The 20,479-nt window shown below is 39.0% G+C and overlaps 1 protein-coding gene across 1 annotated transcript in view; it reads left to right on the forward strand.

Moving 5' to 3' along the window:
* Positions 1-9,682: 9,682 nt before the first annotated feature.
* LOC133662553 (leukemia inhibitory factor receptor-like) overlaps positions 9,683-20,479 on the forward strand; it is an 18,048-nt gene continuing 7,251 nt past the window's right edge. Inside the window, exons 1-9 of the mRNA XM_062066668.1 lie at positions 9,683-9,776; positions 9,889-10,025; positions 14,771-14,924; positions 15,038-15,322; positions 18,722-18,861; positions 18,960-19,095; positions 19,185-19,327; positions 19,724-19,877; positions 20,124-20,188. Coding sequence (XP_061922652.1) covers positions 9,689-9,776; positions 9,889-10,025; positions 14,771-14,924; positions 15,038-15,322; positions 18,722-18,861; positions 18,960-19,095; positions 19,185-19,327; positions 19,724-19,877; positions 20,124-20,188 — 1,302 coding nt within the window. The 5' untranslated portion in view covers positions 9,683-9,688. The remainder of the gene's footprint in view (positions 9,777-9,888; positions 10,026-14,770; positions 14,925-15,037; positions 15,323-18,721; positions 18,862-18,959; positions 19,096-19,184; positions 19,328-19,723; positions 19,878-20,123; positions 20,189-20,479) is intronic.

Below are 20,479 nucleotides of genomic sequence, written 5' to 3' on the forward strand. Positions count from 1 at the left end.
TATCAACATGTGAGCTTTTTTTTCATTACATGATGCCTTTATCTCTGTTTTTCATTTTGTTAGAGAGAGCTATTTTTTGAAGTTATGTACATTGTGTACATTTATATGTACTAAATGTATGTACATGCTGTATCGGGACAGATCCATTAAGAGTTTGAGCAGACATTGTCATATAGTAATTAACTATACAGTAAAACATTAACAAAATAGTTTTTTAAATTAACAACTTTGTAACATAAAAAGCCCCACAATCGTTGTGCCTCAGCGTGTTGATACTTCACAGCCAGTGTTAAATTTGAGCTAGTATTGATGTTGGGACACTGACGGAGTTAGCAGTTAATTAAAGGGTGTGTGAGCATCCCAGTTAACAAAGCAAACCAAATACTTTATCAACAAGTTGTGGCAAAGTTCATATCGCCTGCTGCATGTTTCCTCATGTAATTAACTCTAAGTCACTAAAGGTGAGAGGACATTGTGTTGAGAAAATGAAAGCAACATCACTATTTTTCTCCTCAGCTGTATACTTTTAGGGTGGGACTAGGGCTAGGCGATTTATTGAGTTTGTAAGATATATCGATATATTTTCAAACAAGTTATAAATTAAGAAAAATATCGTAATATCGATATAATTCATTTCACGTTAAAATGACCAAACGCCGCTTATTTGTTGTGTTCCTTTTTTTCCCCCCCGCTTCTCACTCCCTCTCAAAACTCCATGGGCTACTAAACCCCTCCCCTTTCTCCTTCCAAGACCTGCTCGCACATATAAGAACATCCATGATTGGTTGGTTGTTTACTATGATGAGTCACGATTGATTAAGATTAGGGCTGCAACAACTAATCGATTAAATCGATTAAAATCGATTATAAAAATAGTTGGCGATTAATTTAGTCATCGATTCGTTGGATCTATGCTATGCGCATGCGCAGAGGCATTTTTTTAAATTTTATTTTATTTTTTTTATTTTTTTATTTTTTTTATAAACCTTTATTTATAAACGGCAACATGTACAAACAGCTGAGAAACAATAATCAAAATAAGTATGGTGCCAGTATGCTGTTTTTTTCAATAAAATACTGGAAAGGATAGAAATGTAGTTTGTCTCTTTTATCTGATTATTAATCGATTAATCTAAGTAATAATCAACAGATTAATCGATTATCAAATTAATCGTTAGTTGCAGCCTTAGTTAAGATTAGAGCAAAACATTACGGACAGGCCAATCAGAGTCAAGATAGGGCGGGTCATCGAACCAGAAAGGGAAATCACAACAGACATCCCAAATGACGACGAGAGAGTCAAGCCGGCAAGTTATATGTTAGAAAAACTAGTGGAAGATGGCTGAGGAATTCTCTTCCTTAGATTAACGATGTAGACGACGTCCAGGAAACCCACAATGCGTCTACTTGGCCACATTTGGACAAATGTATGCATCTGGATAAAACATTCATTTGAGTTGTTTACCATGTAAGCCCAAATCAAAACTGTTTGTGAGTTGCCAAGGCGGGCATATTTTGCACGAGAAATGCTGCCAAAAATGTATGCCGAAGTGAGGAAGATCATAACCGCACAATTAAGTCAAGTCACTTACTTGGCGCTGACCAGAAACGTACATGTGTGACAGTCCATTACATCGTCGACTTGGAATCAAAAAGTGCCTTCCTGCAAATGTATTTTTTTTTTATCTGAGTTTGAGGCATTTTGTATTATTTGCACAGCTATGTTATTTATTTTAGGTAGAAATTATATTTTTCTATTTTATTTATGTTATGTAATTCTGTGCTACGTAAACAGTTTATTTTCTGTGCTGTTAATACCCATCTTGACTGAGTTAATAAAAGTGCCACTGACTGATTACAGTACAGTTGTCATTCAGTTCAATTTCAGTGACTCTCACTCAAAAATGAATATCTTTATATGTGTACTTTCAGTAGAAAATATATCGAGATACGTATCGAATATCGAGTTTAAGTAAAAATATATCGACACATACTTTTTCGTCCAGCCCTATGTGGGACAAAGGGCGTCTGTCTCCAATATTGTCCACACATGTCCCCATCATTACCATGAATTGATTAACGTGGACCCCGACTTAAACAAGTTGAAAAACTTATTCGGGTGTTACCATTTAGTAGTCAATTGTAAGGAATATGTACTGTACTGTGCAATCTACTAATAAAAGTCTCAATCAATCAATCAATCAACTAGCAGTGCACTCTTAAACGCACGTCGAGACTCTACGCTACTGAAGTGAAGCGAGGGAAATACAGTGAAACGAAGCGTTTGGGTCCGTTTACTCCGAGGGAAAATCTCCTGGAGAAAAATCCATGTAGTTGCATAGCGCCAAACGGAACTGGTGCGCATGCGGCGACTTCGTTTCCAGGAAGTAAGCAGTGTTGCCTAACATGTTCAGTTCATTTATTTATTTAATTAATAAAAAAATCTATGTTAATAAATGACGTTTTTTTTTCAATAATTAAAAATGTAAACGGTATTACTAACCGTCTGGAATCTTACCGCAGTTTATAATTATACCGTTTACCGTTACATCCCTAAAATACTGTAATAAAAAACGTTCACGCTGGGACTGATTTGTACATTAAAGGAATGTTTATTTCAAAAGCTACAATGTAGGACAAGATGCAACTGATGTTTTTTGTCCTTGTTAGGGTTGCTGGAGCCTATCCCAGCTGTATTGTGTGATTATTTCTGACATGTACTATGTTTATTTTAGTTTTTATACAGTTCATATGTCAGTGGTATTCACAGTTTGAGAAAAGTAATGAAGTATATAAAAAAAAACAATGTTGCGATTTTGGTACCTTTTTATTTAAGATGGGCAACAACTATGTCTGGTAAGTAAGAATATCTTGTTAGTCAAAATAAATGTTTTTGACCTTGAGTTCTGTTTTTTTTTTGCGGTTTAGAAACTGGCTTGTTATGACTGTTTTCTTGTCCTGCTTGAAAAGGGGAGGCTGCACAAACAAGGCCTTTACACAAATTTGGGTTTCCAGAAATGATTGCATCACGGTACGGTCTGTGCTGCACTTTAAACATTTCAACAGACTTTTTCCATGGCTCTGAATGGTCACATACAATACTGCAAAGTATGTGCTGTTGAAACAAAAAGGAAAAAACACTTGTCTATAACGGGAGCGCTGCTGGCATACAGATTAAGCTCAGACTTGGCTTTTAAGTGCCGACCACTTTCTTGTTGTTTGCCTCGTCTGTGGTCGCATTCATCGCTTCGGACTTGCAAACACTTATTGATTTGTGTGCCGGGCAGTTGGAGCTATCAGTTTCTTGGCTGCACTTCCCGGAATCTGGGCATTGGCCAGCTTCCAATCACTGGACTTTCAGGTTACATCCAGTCCAGACAGATGTATTTTTTGTAGAGCTAAGGCTTGGAATCTCATGTAGATATGCTGCTTTTTCCCAAACCCAACCTATTGGGAGTATTTTCAAATGAAATAAATCATAAATGTTCAGTCAAGGAATTATAAGAAAAAACAACCAGGTGTATGTTGCAATAATTCATCGGCAAGTACCTGCAGGTTATTTTGTCATGGAACTTTTGTAGTACTAGTCAAAGCTTGTCCAATTGAAAAGAGCAGCAGCTGTGTGACAGTTGAACGCAGCAAATCCGAGAATTAGCAACACAAACATGCAGGTTCAGGGCGTTCCAGGCTTAAAATACTCTACGACAACATAGCCGCTGGTGCTTCTTCTCATCCATCATGTCGACTTGACGGTCAACTGGATTTTACGGTTATCCGCCTTTTTTCCAGTGTGGATATAATTTGTCTTGTCTTGTTTTAATGCACCCATTTTTAAGCTGATGATGAAAATTGGAGTTTTGTCGACCTGGAAATAAATGGAGTTATGTAAACATTAAGGCTGAAACGACGCGTCGACGTAGTCGACGTCATCGGTTACGTAAATACGTCGACGCCGTTTTTGTGCGTCGACGCGTCGCATAATGACGTCACACTACCGTCATGGCGAAGCGCAAAGCAGACGATCAAAGAAGACGATGCGAGCGGTGCGAGCGAGGGGGGGAAAGCATGCCAAAAGTGTGGGAGTACTTCAATAAACGGCCTAATAATGTTGTTGTATGCACACTGTGTCGAGCGGAAATGGCCTATCATAGCAGCACAACGGCTATGAACGAACATTTGAAAAGAAAACCATCAACTAGTCAATCGTCCGCGCGAGCATACGTTGTCATCATTACACAAAAACATGAATGTGCCATTTGTATCTGCTAGGGGTGTAACGGTACGTGTTTTGTATTGAACCGTTTCGGTACGGGGCTTTCGGTTCGGTACGGGGGTGTACCGAACGAGTTTCTAAGCTAAAGTCTTAACAAGCTGCTTTGCTCCGTCTGCCTCTGTCTCAGCACGCAGCATTGTCCCACCCACACAACCATCTGATTGGTACACACGCAGCATTGTCCCACCCACACAACCATCTGATTGGTACACACGCAGCATTGTCCCACCCACACAACCATCTGATTGGTACACACGAAGCATTATCAGCCAATCAGCAGTGCGTATTCAGAGCGCATGTAGTCAGCGCTTCAGGGTGGAGCAGATAGGTGTTTAGCAGGTGAGCATCAGGCAGCGGACTCTCCCCAAATGATAATAAACACCTCCCAGTCAACTACTACTAACATCACTATGAGCCCGTTGACCTTCTAGAAACTTAAACTGCAGCTCAGCTCGCTCGAAATCCTGGCTTGAGGTGAAGGCTAATTAGCTCTCAGTTCCAGCCACATCGACCCCTTCTGAGCGCCTATTTTCAGCTGCTGGGAATATTATAAACAAGAAAAGAACCAAACATGTACACATGCTAACCTTTCTTCATTACAACTGTTAGACACTCACTGGAATGAGTAGAATTGGTTATTGTGTACTGTGTTGGACTGGATGTTTATTTTGCACATTTTAAAAGCAATATTTAATGTTTACAGTACTCCAGAATATTTAGATTGGCACTTTTTTGTATTGGATGTTTGTCTTTATTTTTGCACATTTTAGCAAATAAGCAATACTTTCACTTTTGTTGAAATGTTTACACTGTTGTTACAGAATATTTCGTTTTGCACTTTTTTGTATTGGATGTTTATCTTTATTTTTGCACATTTTAAAGCAAAATAAGCAATACTTTTACTTTTGAAATGCTTATACTATTGCAGAATATTAAGATTTGCACTGGATGTTGACTTTTATATTTGCACATTAAAAAGCAAATAAGCTACTTTTAATTTTGTTAAATGTTAAAAGTTTTAAATGTTTACATTGTTACAGAATATTTAGTCATGTTGTTGTCAATGTTGACTGAGTGGCCATACTTCTTTTTTTTTGTAAATAAAAGCCATGCCTTTTGAAAAAATGGGCCTACATTTATTTTTTCATCTTCATTTTGAATAAAAAAATAATCGGCAAAAGGAAAAAATAATCTATAGATTAATCGAAAAAATAATGTATAGATTAACCGACTAATCGAAAAAATAATCTATAGATTAATCGATAGAAAAATAATCGTTAGCTGCAGCCTTAGTAAACATGCAATTATGACCTTTTTGGAGAAATATTCCATAACATTGTCATATGGAGGGTAGTGTTTTCCCAATACCAATATTTTGGTACAAGTACCAAAATTATTTTGGTAATTTTCTAAATACAGGTTACCACCAAAAATTGCATTATTGGCTTTATTTTGACAAACATTTTTACAGTACATTAAACATATGTTTCTTATTGCAAGTTGTCCTTAAATAAAATAGTGAACATACAAAACAACTTGTCTTTTATTAGTAAGTGGGAAAACAAAGGTTCCTAATTAGTCTGCTGATGTATGCACTAACATATTGTGTAATTTTCCATTTTATTATTTTGTCAAAATTATTAAGGACAAGTGGTAGAAAATGAATTATTTATCTACTTCTTCATTTACTTTTAATATCTGCTTACTTTCTCTTTTAACATGTTCTATCTACACTTCTGTTAAAATGTAATGATCACTTATTCTTCTGATGTTTTGATACTTTACATTAGTTTTGGATGATACCACAAATTTGGGTATCAATCCGATACCAAGTCGTTACAGGATCATACATTGGTCATATTCAAAGTCCTCATGTGTCCAGGGACATATTTTCTGAGTTTATAAACATAATATAAAAAAATAATAATAATAATAAGATTTTGTGATGCTAAAAAATATCGATGTAATCATAGTAGTTACGACTCGATACACTCCTGTACTTGGTATCAATATAGTGGATGTTAGGTGTAGATCCACCAATGGCGTTTGTTAAGATTTTGACGCCGGTGAGCTACTGTGTGTAGTGAAGCATGTTTAGCTATTCCTCGTCCTGCAGGGATGATACCTGTAAGAAACATACTTTATTTGTCGCCATGGAGACCAGGATTAGTGATTTAGAATAGCTAAAACACTGCTGACTGCGGCTGGTCTTTAGCCGCTAGCTAGCTAGCCATGTCTTAAAGTTAAGTTAAAGTTAAAATTAAAGTACCAAGGATTGTCACACACACACTAGGTGTGGTGAAATTTGTCCTCTGCATTTGACCCATCCCCTTGATCACCCCCTGGGAGGTGAGGGGAGCAGTGGGCAGCAGCGGCGCCGTGCCCGGGAATCATTTTTGGTGATTTAACCCCCAATTCCAACCCTTGATGCTGAGTGCCAAGCAGGGAGGTAATGGGTCCCATTTTTTTATAGTCTTTGGTATGACTCGGCCGGGGTTTGAACTCACAACCTACCGATCTCAGGGCGGACACTCTAACCACTAGGCCAAGCACCTCTTCCTGAGGGCTTTTCAGTGCTATAACTTTATCATTAGTTTTTAAGCCAAAATGCGTTCGTTCTCCCTATTCTGTCTACACACTGTGTCTGCTTGTAAGTACTCCGTGATTGTGTGCTGCCGAACATGCTAGTCTGCTCGTAAACCAGCAATGACACGACGTGACGACGACGGACCAGTACTTTTCAGAGGTGGTATAGTACCGAATATGATTCATTAGTATCGCGGTACTATACCAGTGGCGTGCGGTGAGGTTAAGGTCTGGTGAGGCACGACTGCATCATCACAGTCAGATTTACAAACATATGAACCTGCAGTGCAGGTGTAGCTAATGTTGTGTCCCTGCGGTCGTTCGCGGCTCCTGCAGCGCGAGCATTGTTGTTTTTGCACTTTTTGGCTTCTTGTTAAGTGACTTTTTTTGGGTGGATTCGGTCTTGCACGTGGAGGGTTTGGGTGTGGGCTTTGGTTGGTGTGGCCGGGGTGCTCCCGTCGGGCAGTGCATTCTGCGGCGGAGGTGATTGGCACCAGGAGGCGGGGTTATGATACGAGCCTCACACAGTGTGTCTCCGCAGCAGATTTATGATCGCTCAGCACTAAAAATACGTTACACACATACAGTTGTTGACAAAATACACTGTACATTATATACCTCAGCTAACTAAACTATGGAAATGTATAATATAATTCATATAGCAATACAGTCTCACTGCACAGCAGGCCAGCAGTTAGCCGAGTCGCAATCCATGGTGAGGCACAAGTGCCTCAACTGGCTGCTCATCACCGCACCGTCTCTTCTCAGTATTTGAACGGCAAATGTGAAAATAAAAATAAAAATAATCTAAAACTGGTGAAGTTAAATGGAAAATAACTTTAGTATAATCACTGGATACATATAACAATTTAATTTTTTTTTTTCTTTCCATGATGGCATGTGAGGCCGTGCCTCCCCTGCCTCTAGTGACTGAACGCCACTGTACTATACTAATACCGGCATACCGTACAACCCTAATGAAGGTTTTTTTTTTTTAAGTTGGTGTCTTTGGATCTGTTAGCTAAAAGTGCTAATGACAGCATTAGAAGCTGAAGTTTTAGTTCTCATAAATAAGTACACCCAACCTAAGAGGATCCAATACAAGAGCTGTGCAAATGCACATATAAATGCACACGGTCAGGTATTAACTTGAAGGTTTTGTGTACAGTATATTAAAGTTTAAGATTAAAGTACCAATGATTGTCACACACACACAAGATGTGGTGAAATTTGTCCTCTGCATTTGACCCATCCCCTTGGGGAGCAGTGGGCAGCAGCGGCGCCGCGCCCGGGAATCATTTTGGTGATTTAACCCCCAACTCCAACCCTTGATGCTGAGTGCCAAGCAGGGAGGCAATATTCAGTGTTTCCATCCATCCATCTTCTTCCGCTTGTCCCTTTCGGGGTTGCAGGGGGTACTATCTCAGCTGCATTCGGGCGGTACACCCTGGACAAGTCGCCACCTCATCACAGGGCCAACACAGATAGACAGTCAACATTCACACTCACATTCACACACTAGGGCCAATTTAGTGTTGCCAATCAACCTATCCCCAGGTGCATGTTTTTGGAGGTGGGAGGAAGCCGGAGTACCCGGAGGGAACCCACGCAGTCACGGGGAGAACATGCAAACTCCACACACAAAGATCCCGAGCGCAGGATCGAACCCAGGACCTTCGTTTCAACATACAGTTATTTAGTGGGGCAGGCCGCAACATGATTAGATGACATACAGTAATAAAAACATTTCAGTTTAGTTCAGTTTCAGTTTATTTCAAACATGCATACGATACAATGTAATGCATCACACAATTCCAGTTGTTTCATTACAGCACGTCCGAAAAAGAGTAGGAACAAGCTGAGCTTATTTAATCCTACGCCTTTTCATACCATAGCAATTGTATCCAGTTTCCTTGTTCTCTGTAACAGAACAGTGAACAAATAAATAATATACCATAGTAAGCAAACAAATATTAAATACATAAATAATCTTTGTCTCAATAAACATTTTTTTTAAAAGTGTTATTATGTTCATCATAATTCTTGTTCCGTGTACTTTGTGAACACTTGTAGTTTGAACACTCTCTTAAACTGAATCATATTGGTGCTTTGTTTGAGTTCTTTGCTTAATCCGTTCCATAATTGAATTCCACATACTGATATGCTAAATGTTTTAAGTGTTGTACGAGCATACAAATGTTTTAAATTACATTTTCCTCTAAGGTTATATTTCGCCTCTTTTGTTGAGAAGAATTGTACATTCTTGGGTAGCAGGTTATAGTTTGCTTTGTGCACACCTTAGAGTGGTCAAGAATTTCATACACCAGTTTCAGGGTTTAATACTTGAGTATTTGTCCGGCATTTGGAGGAATCTCGAATTTCACTTATTTTCAAATGCAAATGTTGACATGTAAGGACAAGACTCTTCTTTTGCTTTCTTTTATATTTATCCATTAAAAATGTTATATTGCTCTCACTCATTGTCAAGCACATTTTACATGCAGTTTTACACATTAAGAAACAAATACAAACATACAGGCAGCTCAAAATGTTTTTTTTAAATTATTTTATTTTTAATTTTTTTATTTGTTTTTAATTCAAGTTTATTCACAATACCATATTACAAATTACAACATAACGTTAATACAAAATTATCCCCACATCATCCATTAAAATTAGAGGCATATGCATTGTAGCAAAATAACGGGATACAATGTCTTCTTGGTTTTACTTCAAACTGTGAATTGTGCTTTCCATACTCTCACAGGGTCATTTCCTGTCAGCATGGTGCTGCTGTAGTGGAGAGGAACATCACCACAGTCACTCACCATGCTTCAGTTACACACCAGCTGCAGGCCTGTCTGGCTCATCTGTTCTCTCCTTGGCCTTTCCGTGGTACACACTCAGGCCCAAAATGGTAGGAATCTCTACACCGCTTTTCATAACAATCCCACTTTTAATACCCACCGTGACCATGCGCAATGTGTTACAAGATGATAATGATAGTCTCTTTACCTGTTTCCCTTTAGTCCTGACTGCACCCGAACAGGTGAGCCTGTCACCCAACATGACAACGCAGCAAATATCCATATCATGGCTGGGAGGCGGCTCTACAATGTTTGACGTCATGATCCTCAGGACGGAACTCAATGCAAGTGTCTTCTATGTGAGTGTTATTCTTTTGTTTTGTCATTTTTTGATGTGGGATGATTGTTACTTACTTACATAATTACTTTTCTTTGACACACCCCTTTTTTAAGCTCCTGGAGCCTCATTTTAAGACTCTGCGTTGGTTTGAATGCAAAACATTGCGTAAGCACAAACCTCAGAATATACAAAAAAACAAAATATTAAAGCATGCTATGCACACTTGTACACACTCTTCTCATTATAAATCAAACCTGCAGTGAATTGTGTACAGAAGAGTTCCACCCTGGTGTTCTTCCACTATTCCTCCCACAATCATCTATTTATGGTCATGCTAAATCGCTCATGAATATGGTGATGAGTTAAAAGGATAACAAGTTGGACTATTAATGAAAGAAGATGGACATAGTGACTTCAAAGAAGAACACAATGTTTTCAGATTAATGCTTATTACGTTGAACACCGTATCCTGATACATTTTTTTAGAAGTAAGTAATGTCATATTTAATTTTAAAAATAAATAAATAATGGGAGTTGAAATGTCAATATTTGACCAATCATAGTGCCAACTCCACCATGACTGAGAAATGTTGCTCAGATGAAGAAAAACAAGTTCATGTCTTTGCCTTGTTTGCCCAGTCTTAGTACAAATAATGTATTCATTATTTATATCTTTATTTTGTTAAGTAATGCAAAAAGACACCATTACCAATATTTAAATGTTTGTGGGCAATATTTTTTTAAAACCATTTTTTGTCTTACAAAAATATTTGAGTGGTAATAATAATATTAAAGATTACATTACATTACTGTCAAAGCGCTTTGAGTACCTTGAAGGTAGAAAAGCGCTATACAAGTATAACCCATTTATAATTTATTTATTTACATAGTGGTTGTATATATAGGGCATAGATGCGTGAGGTTTTAACATTTACACTCCAACCGTGTATTAAACACCCAAGGTCTAAGGCAGTGGTTCTTAACCTGGGTTCGATCGAATCCTAGGGGTTCGGTGAGTCGGGCTCAGGGGTTCGGCGGAGGTCAAGACACACCCGACTCATCGTGTAAATAAAAACTTCTCCCTATCGGCGTATTACGCATACGTCAACAGCAGAAGTCAGACTGATTTGCAGGTGTGTAATTTGTTGTGATTTTATGCACTGTGTTGGTTTTGTTCTTTGAACAAGGTGATGTTTATGCACGGTTCATTTTGTGCACCAGTAAAAAAACAAGGTAACACTTAAGTATGGGGAACATATTCACCATTAATTAGTTGCTTATTAACATGCAAATTAGTAACATATTGGCTCTTAACTAGTCATTATTAAGTACTTATTAATGCCTTATTCAGCATGGCCTTATTATAACCCTAACCCTCTAACCCTGGCCCTAACCCTCTAACCCTAACCCTAACCAAATAACTCTAAATTCAGTCTTTGTTACTTAGAATATGTTCCCCTCTTGTCCAAAAAACTCTAAATTAAGTCTTTGTTACTTAGAATATGTTCCCCATACTAAAGTGTTACCAAAAACATATAACTTTATCTTGAATTTGAAAAAAACCAACATTTTATTTTTCACTAAAGAAGGGTTCGGTGAATGCGCATATGAAACTGGTGGGGTTCGGTACCTCCAACAAGGTTAAGAACCACTGGTCTAAGGACCTGGGGCCGTACTTATCAAGCTTCTTAGAGTGCCATTTTACACTTAAGTCCTGAGAATTTGCGAAATTTAGTCCTACTCTCAAACTTAAGAATAAAAGCTTTTTATCAACGTTCTTAAGTCTAAGAATCACTCCTACTCTCCACGATATTTAAGAGACCTTCAGAGGTGTCTTAAGTGGTTAGGAGTTGCCAGCAGGGGATGGCACTGAGGCGAGAGAGACGTGCGCGAACGTTCAGGGAACGGAACAATGTTTTGTTTTTTTTGATGACGAGCAGCTGATCAAACGGTATCGTTTAGACAGAGCGGATATTATTTTTGTCACAGATTTAATACTTTTCGATTCTTTGTTGATTTCTGCATGTGTCTGCAGTGGGCTAGTATATATGGAGCCACCCACACCAGTTTCAAATTAGTTGCCTAATTAATGAATTGGAAAGAAAATGTTATGACAGTAGCGTATGTGTGTGGCCGTGAGGTGAGTGACGTCAGTGAGTGTGTGGGCTATAGAAGAGAGGGAGCGGTAGCGTGAGTGCCGGCGGGGACTAGTTTGTTTTGTATTATTTTGCAGTTTATTGTCAAAATATACAGTCCCATTGTCCACTTAAATATTTCCAAGATATTTCTTTATTCTTAGACAACGGATTCCCTTCCGTGATTGGTCATTTCTATGGACACAGAAATGACGTCACCTAAAATTCCGTTTACGGCACATAGTAATGTCGTAATTCAGCTCTGAGTGTGACACTTAAGATTCGGTCCTACACTTTGCTGAAAGTGTGAGTAAGACGCTTGATAACTAACTTTTAAGTGCAGCTTTCAGCGAAGAATTTATTTACTCTTAAGTCAACTCTTAGCAAACTTCTTAGGAGTAATTCTAAGAAGCTTGATAAGTACGGCCCCTGATTTACTAAGGGTTTGCCTGCACTAAAACACGTGCAATCCTTGATACCACACGCAAAGCTGATCTACTAAACGTGCAAAAAATGGATTGCGTCTGTTAGGTGAGCAGAAAAAGGTGTGCCATCCATCTTGCATTTTTGTCTTCATTAATATGCAAAATATATCCTGATCATCAAAACGGCCACAACACTGGGAGGAGAAGATGCAAATACATTAATACAGCACGCGCAATGTGATTTATCAACACTGATCACTGTTTTGCCAACAATATTTGGCGTTTTATGTAGCATGTGTCAGAAGGACGTGCAAACTGACAGTTCCAATGCTTGCGCTGCCTGGACAGACAAGAATGCTGCGTCTTACGTGTGTGTGTCAACATTTTGGTGGACAGTCAGGAATAAAAATATCAGACGTATCGTCTATTCATCAATTTAATTTAAACAATGTATTGCTACTAATGACTTATGGAGCTGATTAAAATGAAATAAATTGATTCGTTTTGGTGTCTGCTGGCGTTTTTTTGAATGTCGCTTTTATTTATTTTTTTTAATTTAGGAAATATATTGCTATAATATACCTCTTACATGACAAGACGTCTTTAATTATGCATTATCTTGCGTTTTAGTCATTCCAGACGCATAAATGCACCGGTGATGCAATCCACAGCCTCGCACACTGCACGTGAAAGTGAAAGAAAAATGTCAAAGTGTCAGTGTGCATATCTTTCTGTTTTCTACATTGCGAATCAGAAAATGTGTTACGGATTATAGATGTGTGCTGCTTGTTTAACACATCACACACAGGTAGGAGCATGGTAACATGAATGTGAAGAAAATGATCGTCTCTGTGCAAAATCCTCATTTACGGTAAATAAGGTGGTCTGCACCACTTCTCAATTGCACACGCATTTTTAGTAGATCACACGCAACACGCCCACTCATAGAACATGCTATTTTATTTTTTGCATACGCTGCCTAGCGCGTTGTTTAAATCTTAGGAAATGAAGCCCTTAATGTATTAAAAAAAGATAAATATATCAATTTCCAAAATTCATAACATGATTTTATCTAACAAAATAATGTGCTGCAATCCATATTTGTTGGTCTTTAGTTTTTTAAAAATACTTTTCACACACATATCCAAAGATGCACCTCCCAAACTATTTAAAAATGCTGACATATTGGACTAAAAAAATGTTTTTCATTATTTTACAATAAATAGCAATCTCATGATTTAAAACTAGTAAACATCCATCCATCCATCCATTTTCTACCGCTTATTCCCTTCGGGGTCGCGGGGGGCGCTGGAGCCTATCTCAGCTACAATCGGGCGGAAGGCGGGGTACACCCTGGACAAGTCGCCACCTCATCGCAGGGCCAACACAGATAGACAGACAACATTCACACTCACATTCACACACTAGAGCATATTTTAGTGTTGCCAATCAACCTATCCCCAGGTGCATGTCTTTGGAGGTGGGAGCATATTCCTAAATATATCTTGAAACAGATTTGACTATAAAGTTAAAGTCCCAACGATAGTCACACACACACTAAGTGTGGTAAAATTATCCTCTGCATTTGACCCATCCCCATGTTCACCCCCTTGGGAGGTGAGGGGAGCAGTGAGCAACAGCGGTCGCCGCGCTCAGGAATCATTTTGGTGATTTAATCCCCAATTCCAAACCTTGATGCTGAGTGCCAAGCAGGGAGGTAATGGGTCCCATTTTTATAGTCTTTGGTATGACTTGGCCGGGGTTTGAACTCACGACCTTTCAGTCTCAGGGCAGACACTCTAACCACAAGGCCACTGAGCAGGTGCATAAATGCATAAAGTGCATAAAATGTACTCTCTTTGCCGTTTTTTTGCAGAATGTTGTTTTTTAATGACATATTACCATTATTTTGACAAGAAGAACCTCATAATATATATATATATATACATATATATATATATATATATATATATATATATATATATATATATATATATATATATATATATATATATATATATATATATATATATATATATATATATATATATATATATATATAAATAATTTACTGTGAATAGGAGAAAGAAAGTGTGTTAAATATGGGTAATGTCCTTGGAATGCTATTTTTAAAAGGCGTAGTGTAGAGGGTTAAATTTAATTGCTAAGAATGCGTTCTATCACGCTCATCTCCTGTGTTTTAGGACACGCTGCCTGTGACTGTAAATCAGTCAACTGGTCGGTACGAGTGGAATTGGACCTCAGCAGAACCTCTGGAATGTACTTCGTTGTCTGTCCAAATTCGCTCAAGAGAAGGGCAGACGACGAGTGAATGGAGCGACACGCATATCCTCCAAGGTCAAACTGCTGCTGTAAAATTATGTGTCCACTGTGCTTGAATAAAACAACAAGTCTATTTATATCCCTTTGCTCTTAAATAATCTGCTTCCGCCTACTGTTTCCTTCCTTAGGAGAAGATCTGCCCACCAATAGGAAGTTCAAGATGTACCCAGTGGACAGAGCTGTGGTTGCGGGGGAAAGCACCACTTTCTGTTGCATTGTGGAAGAAGGGCGGCACTTTGGTCGCGTAACTTACGGCAACACAGTCGTGAACGCCACCCGGCTCAGTCGGCGAAGTTACGGCTTCACAGTGGCCAACCAGTCGCCATCCAACAGCTCCAGCTCGGGGACCAATGTCGTCTGCTGGGACAGCGTTGACAAGAATAAGCTGTCTGGAACCGTGGTCTTTGTTGGATGTAAGATAACGGTTAAGAATACGGGGGTATCTTGATTTTCATTTAGTGTGCCCTGAGAGGGACAAGCGGTAGAAAATAGATAGATGGATGGATGATTCAGTTCTAAATCTGAAAATTTAAAGTGGACATTTTCACCAAAACTTGCTGAGTTTCATACACTGTCTTGCTTTTAGTTTGATTACAGAAAGTCTCTGTGGGTTTTTTTTTTAAATACGGCTGCGAAAAAAGCCTTCATACAGACAAATAAAGTTGTAACATACTGTAATAGTCCGCCTTAAATTTTGTATTTTCATTGTGTCACTGAACACACCACACTGCTACAGTAAAACGTCTTGTCAAAAAAATCAAGGTTAAAATGGCGCTTACCGGTTATCCGCCGTGGTTCTGTAAAGAGCAAAGGTTTTGCGCGTGCATGTGATTGCATCAGTTGTGGTAAACAAAGTCATAGGAGCACACAATCGCTGTTGGTGTGATCTTGGATCTAAAAAGACTGCCAGCACTCTGATATGGCAAAGTACAAAGGTGGAGTTTGTGGGACTCTTTCCTACCTCCGCCTTCATTGTTCATCGCAGTCAAGAGTAGTCAATAAAGCTAAAACGGTTATTTGTCCTTTTTATGCATTTTGCTTTGTTTTACGGGTGCACAACTAGAACTATTCTCTATAAAATGTGTTTTGCATAAACATGTTTGGGTCTTTGAAATTTATTAGGTTTACATTGGATTTATTGTACCCCGAAAGAGGCAAGCGGTACGAATGATGGATGGATGGATTTACCATGGGAAAAATTGTTAGTTTTCATATGATTATGGACCCTTTGCAACCAAGGCCGCCCTAATGCACTGGCTTACCTGGGCTAAAGCCCAGGGACCCCACCCAAGTAGGGGCCTTCGATTTTGACGGTGAAATGCAATGTTTGGTGTTCATATCTGTCAATCACAAACAGCTCAGTCTTGTTTAGCGATTGTGTACACTTTCTCTCTCTCTCTCTCTCTCTCTGTCTTTATATCTCTCTCTCCCTCGCCCTCTCCCTTTCCCTCCCTCCCTCCGCTGCTTTGTTTTTTTCTACTGCTCCGAGCAGGTTTGAGGGACCATTGTACTATTATCGTACTAAAACAGGCAGTCCTCCCAGATCGCCAGCACTTTACTTGAAGTTTACTGACTTCTATTACAGACGTGCATGCGCTCGTCGCAAAGGAAATGTATTCATGAACAAAATTATTTTTTAAATTGGGTGATATTTTTGCTGTACTTTTGAATGAAATCATGATTTTTATTTTTCAAAGTATGTTTTCGGGGTCGGGGGTGTTGACGTTAAGGTTGGAGTGGGGAGGTTTGTTGAAACTCTCTCAGCCCCAGGTTAAGTCGAGGTTAAGTCGGCCCTGTTTGCAACGGATTAATAATGAAAACCGAGATACCACTTTGAAAGTTAATGCTTTTCTCAATTTACACATGTATTTAGACCGAATGATTATACTTTTCCTGTAAGACGCTTAAAGATGAGATCATAAGAACAATAATGTTGCAGTAAAACATTGATGTGCCCTGGAGTAGTCAGTGTACAGCTGTATAGCTTTACTATCCACAGAAAATGAGTCAACATGCGGCCATTACTGTCTAAATGTTTAATGGCATGCTGGACGGAGTACAAGAAAACAGAAAGTCTTCAGCAGCATTTCCAGTCTCCAACAGAGTAAAACAAGGCTGTGTGCTTGCTTCAGGAGGCTTTAAGCAAAAAACAAGGTTTCATTTCAACAGATACTGTCAACGATTTCCTGTTTGCTGATGATTGTGCCCTCAACGCTACCCCCGAAACAGACATGCAACACAGCGTTGACAAGTTACATGAAGCTTGCAATAACTTCGGGCTCACAATCAACACCAAGAACACAGAGTCGATGCACCAACCAATTTAAGGGACGCACTACGTTCAACCCAACATTTCCGTCAACAGACAAAGACTTAACGTATCTTGGTGGTTAACGTATCTTGGTAGTACTCTTTCTTGCGTAGTTGGTATTGACGTCAACACCAGACTCGCCAAGGCAAGAGTACACAAGACCGTGTGGGACAGAAGAGGTATCACCACAAAGACAAAGATCAATGTGTACAAAACAGTAGTGTTCACTACCCTGCTCTTTGGCTGTGAGTCTTGAACGGTCTACCAACGCCATGCCAGGAAGCTGAACTACTTCCACACCACCAGGCTGAAGGAACTACTTTGCATAAAACAGCAAGACAAGATCCCAGATACAGAGGTGCTCACCCAAGCCAACCTTCCCAGCATCCACACTATCCTGATGCAGACCCAGCTAGGCTGGGCAGGCCATGTAGTCCGCAGACCATCGCCTCCCTAAGAAACTACTGTTCGGCAAACTCCAGTGTGGTAAACGCTCCCTTGGAGGCTAGAAGAAGTGCTTCAAAGACACTCAAAGCTTTACTGAAAGCCTTCAGCATTGGCCACAACTCGGGGGAGCTATGGAAAAAGCAAGGCAACAGGCAGCTGTTTACAGTGGTGCAAAGTCCCATGAATTTCTGCAGCTGAGCCACGCAGGTAAGACAGGAAAAGCAGTGCCACAAAGTTTCCCACAGCAGCCACCATTCCTTGCCCATACTGCACCAGAACCTTCAGAGCGCGATTGGCCTGATCAGTCATCTCCGTACCCACAGGGACAGACTTTCCCGGCCCCAGGAAGACTAGATGGTCCTTGTCTATTTGACGGACAAGAGAGACTGTCTAAATAGCTGTGAACATGTCCAAATTGTGTCCAAAGTATCAAAATTAGGAGTGAGCACCATTATTCTATAGCACTGCAAGGAATCCACCAGAGCTGCACATATTGTTCCGGAAATTATTTTTGACCCTTCAATGATGACATCACTGGTGGATGTTAGACCTTTTGCACTCCTCCACTATCCGTTTGGGGATGCCTCACAGATGCCCAAACGGGTCTGGATACATACTTGGCCACTCCAGTAGCCTTCAGCAAGGCACTTGGTTTTATTATCATAGTCGGAAACTGCCATTTTCACAATGATTCATAATGTCACATTGTGGTCTCCTCTCAGTGAACCACAACTCCCCAGTGGTGGAAGCATGCATGCAGTCCTACACCATGACGCTGCAGCCATCATGCTTGACTGTTGGCACAATTATCTTGCTGCTCACTTGTGTTTCCAGCTATTTAGACAACCATGGCTGTATAGTATGTTGACTTATTTTCAAAAATAAATGCATTGAGACTGCTGTACAAACTGTACACTGACTACTTTTAAGTATCAAAGTAGATGTATCTAAGATAGAAAATTGCCCTGGTTGCAGAGGAGATTGTAGATGATTTCGGGCATACTGGTGATATGTTTATTCAACTGATCATTTATATCTGTTTTTACTTTCCCAGATCCTCCACTGCTCAGTGATTTTTTTTGTGAGACTCACGATTTGACGTCAGCTGTGTGCCAGTGGAGGAGAGTGCGAGACACCAGATTGTACGGCAGTAAGCGGCGAACAGTCTACTCACTAAACGACAGGTACTTTGGTGTAATTGTGCACACAGATGTCAGATCCATAGCACTGTTCATCTTCTAGAGTGAGGAGAGCATCCCTTCATCTAATATGAGGACTTTTTTTATTTGAAGGAATGTGCGAAACAAACCATTTCGGAACAGCCCATTACTTGTAGCGTGGCGCAGTGGGAGGGCAACTGGACGCTGGAAGCTGTGAATCCTTTGGGCCAGTACAGCATGTCAGACTCTGCTGAAATCCGGCACAGAGGTAGGATGCACAATTCAGTTGTTTATGCTCAAGAAGCACATGTGTAAGACTGCCTTCAAATATTTTTTTTGTTCCATTTTCAATTCCAGTGCGGCCAGTGGCACCTCAAAATATAAGCACTGTCGTCCGTGCATGGAATGCCACCATGTTCTGGAAGTGGGAATATGACAGCTATACTTCCCTGGCTCTGGTCTGCCAGGTAGAGCTCAGTTCTCAAGATAATAAAACAAAGGTGACTTACTAGCTCCCTTGTATATTTTCTATATAAGTGATTCTCACACTGTGTCCAATGGTACGTGGGCTTCATCTAGTGGTACGCCAAAGAATCCCTTAAATATTATTAAGTATTAATTATTAATTATATTTAAACAAAGTGTTTCTGTTCTAACTGTGGGTAATGTAGCAGTGGCCAAAATATTAAATACACTTGTTAAATAAAACCTCTGCCTTGTTTTAATGAATACTTAGGCTTACTACGCTACTGTAATTTTATGTTGGTCATTATGGTGGTACTTGGAGAGCCAAGTGTTTTGTGAGACGGTACTTATTAAAAAAAGTTTGAGACATACTCTTTTGTAACACATGTTAGTTACATTCATTAATTTTTATTTTTTTTGTGTGTGTTCAGCGCACCTTCACAGGCGTCGGCCTGAGAACGGTGAGTCTTCTGGACCTGTATCCTGATGAGGATTACAGTGTTAGAGTACACTGTGGTGCCCAGAAAAATTTCTGGAAGTGGGGAAACTGGAGTAAACCCTATTCTTTCAGAACAAATATAGATGGTAAGTATGCAGCAGTCAGTGTTTCTGCACTATTTTGCAGTACAGTAACCAATTTAAATGTTCTCAGCAAGACCAAGCTAGTTTAGAATTTGATTTAAACACCTATTGACATCCCCAGCAATTTAGATAATTATTTTTTTAATTAAAATATACCTAACCACTGTACGCATTATCTGCATAGTTATTCAAATGGATTTTTTGCAATTACTGATCATATTTTTAAATTGTGACTTTTTTGCACCATAGTTCCAGCTGCTCTAGATGTGTGGATGCACATCAACAATGACAACACTGGTCTGATTCTTTGGAAGGTAATCTTTAAAATGTGTACCATATTTTTATTTGCAGTAATTCAATGATATTACATTGTGTATGTGTTGGGGTGCTGACAAAAATCTAGTCACATTTGTCATTTTATCTTATACAAAATTAAAAAATCGATAAAAAATAAAAATGTATGAACTCCTAAATGTATAAAATTATATATGTATATATATATATATATATATATATATATTATATATATATATATATATATATATATATATAATATATATATATATATATATATATATATATATATATATATATATATATATATA

Source organism: Entelurus aequoreus, linkage group LG12 (genome assembly GCF_033978785.1).
Source record: "Entelurus aequoreus isolate RoL-2023_Sb linkage group LG12, RoL_Eaeq_v1.1, whole genome shotgun sequence".
Classification (NCBI taxonomy): domain Eukaryota; kingdom Metazoa; phylum Chordata; class Actinopteri; order Syngnathiformes; family Syngnathidae; genus Entelurus; species Entelurus aequoreus.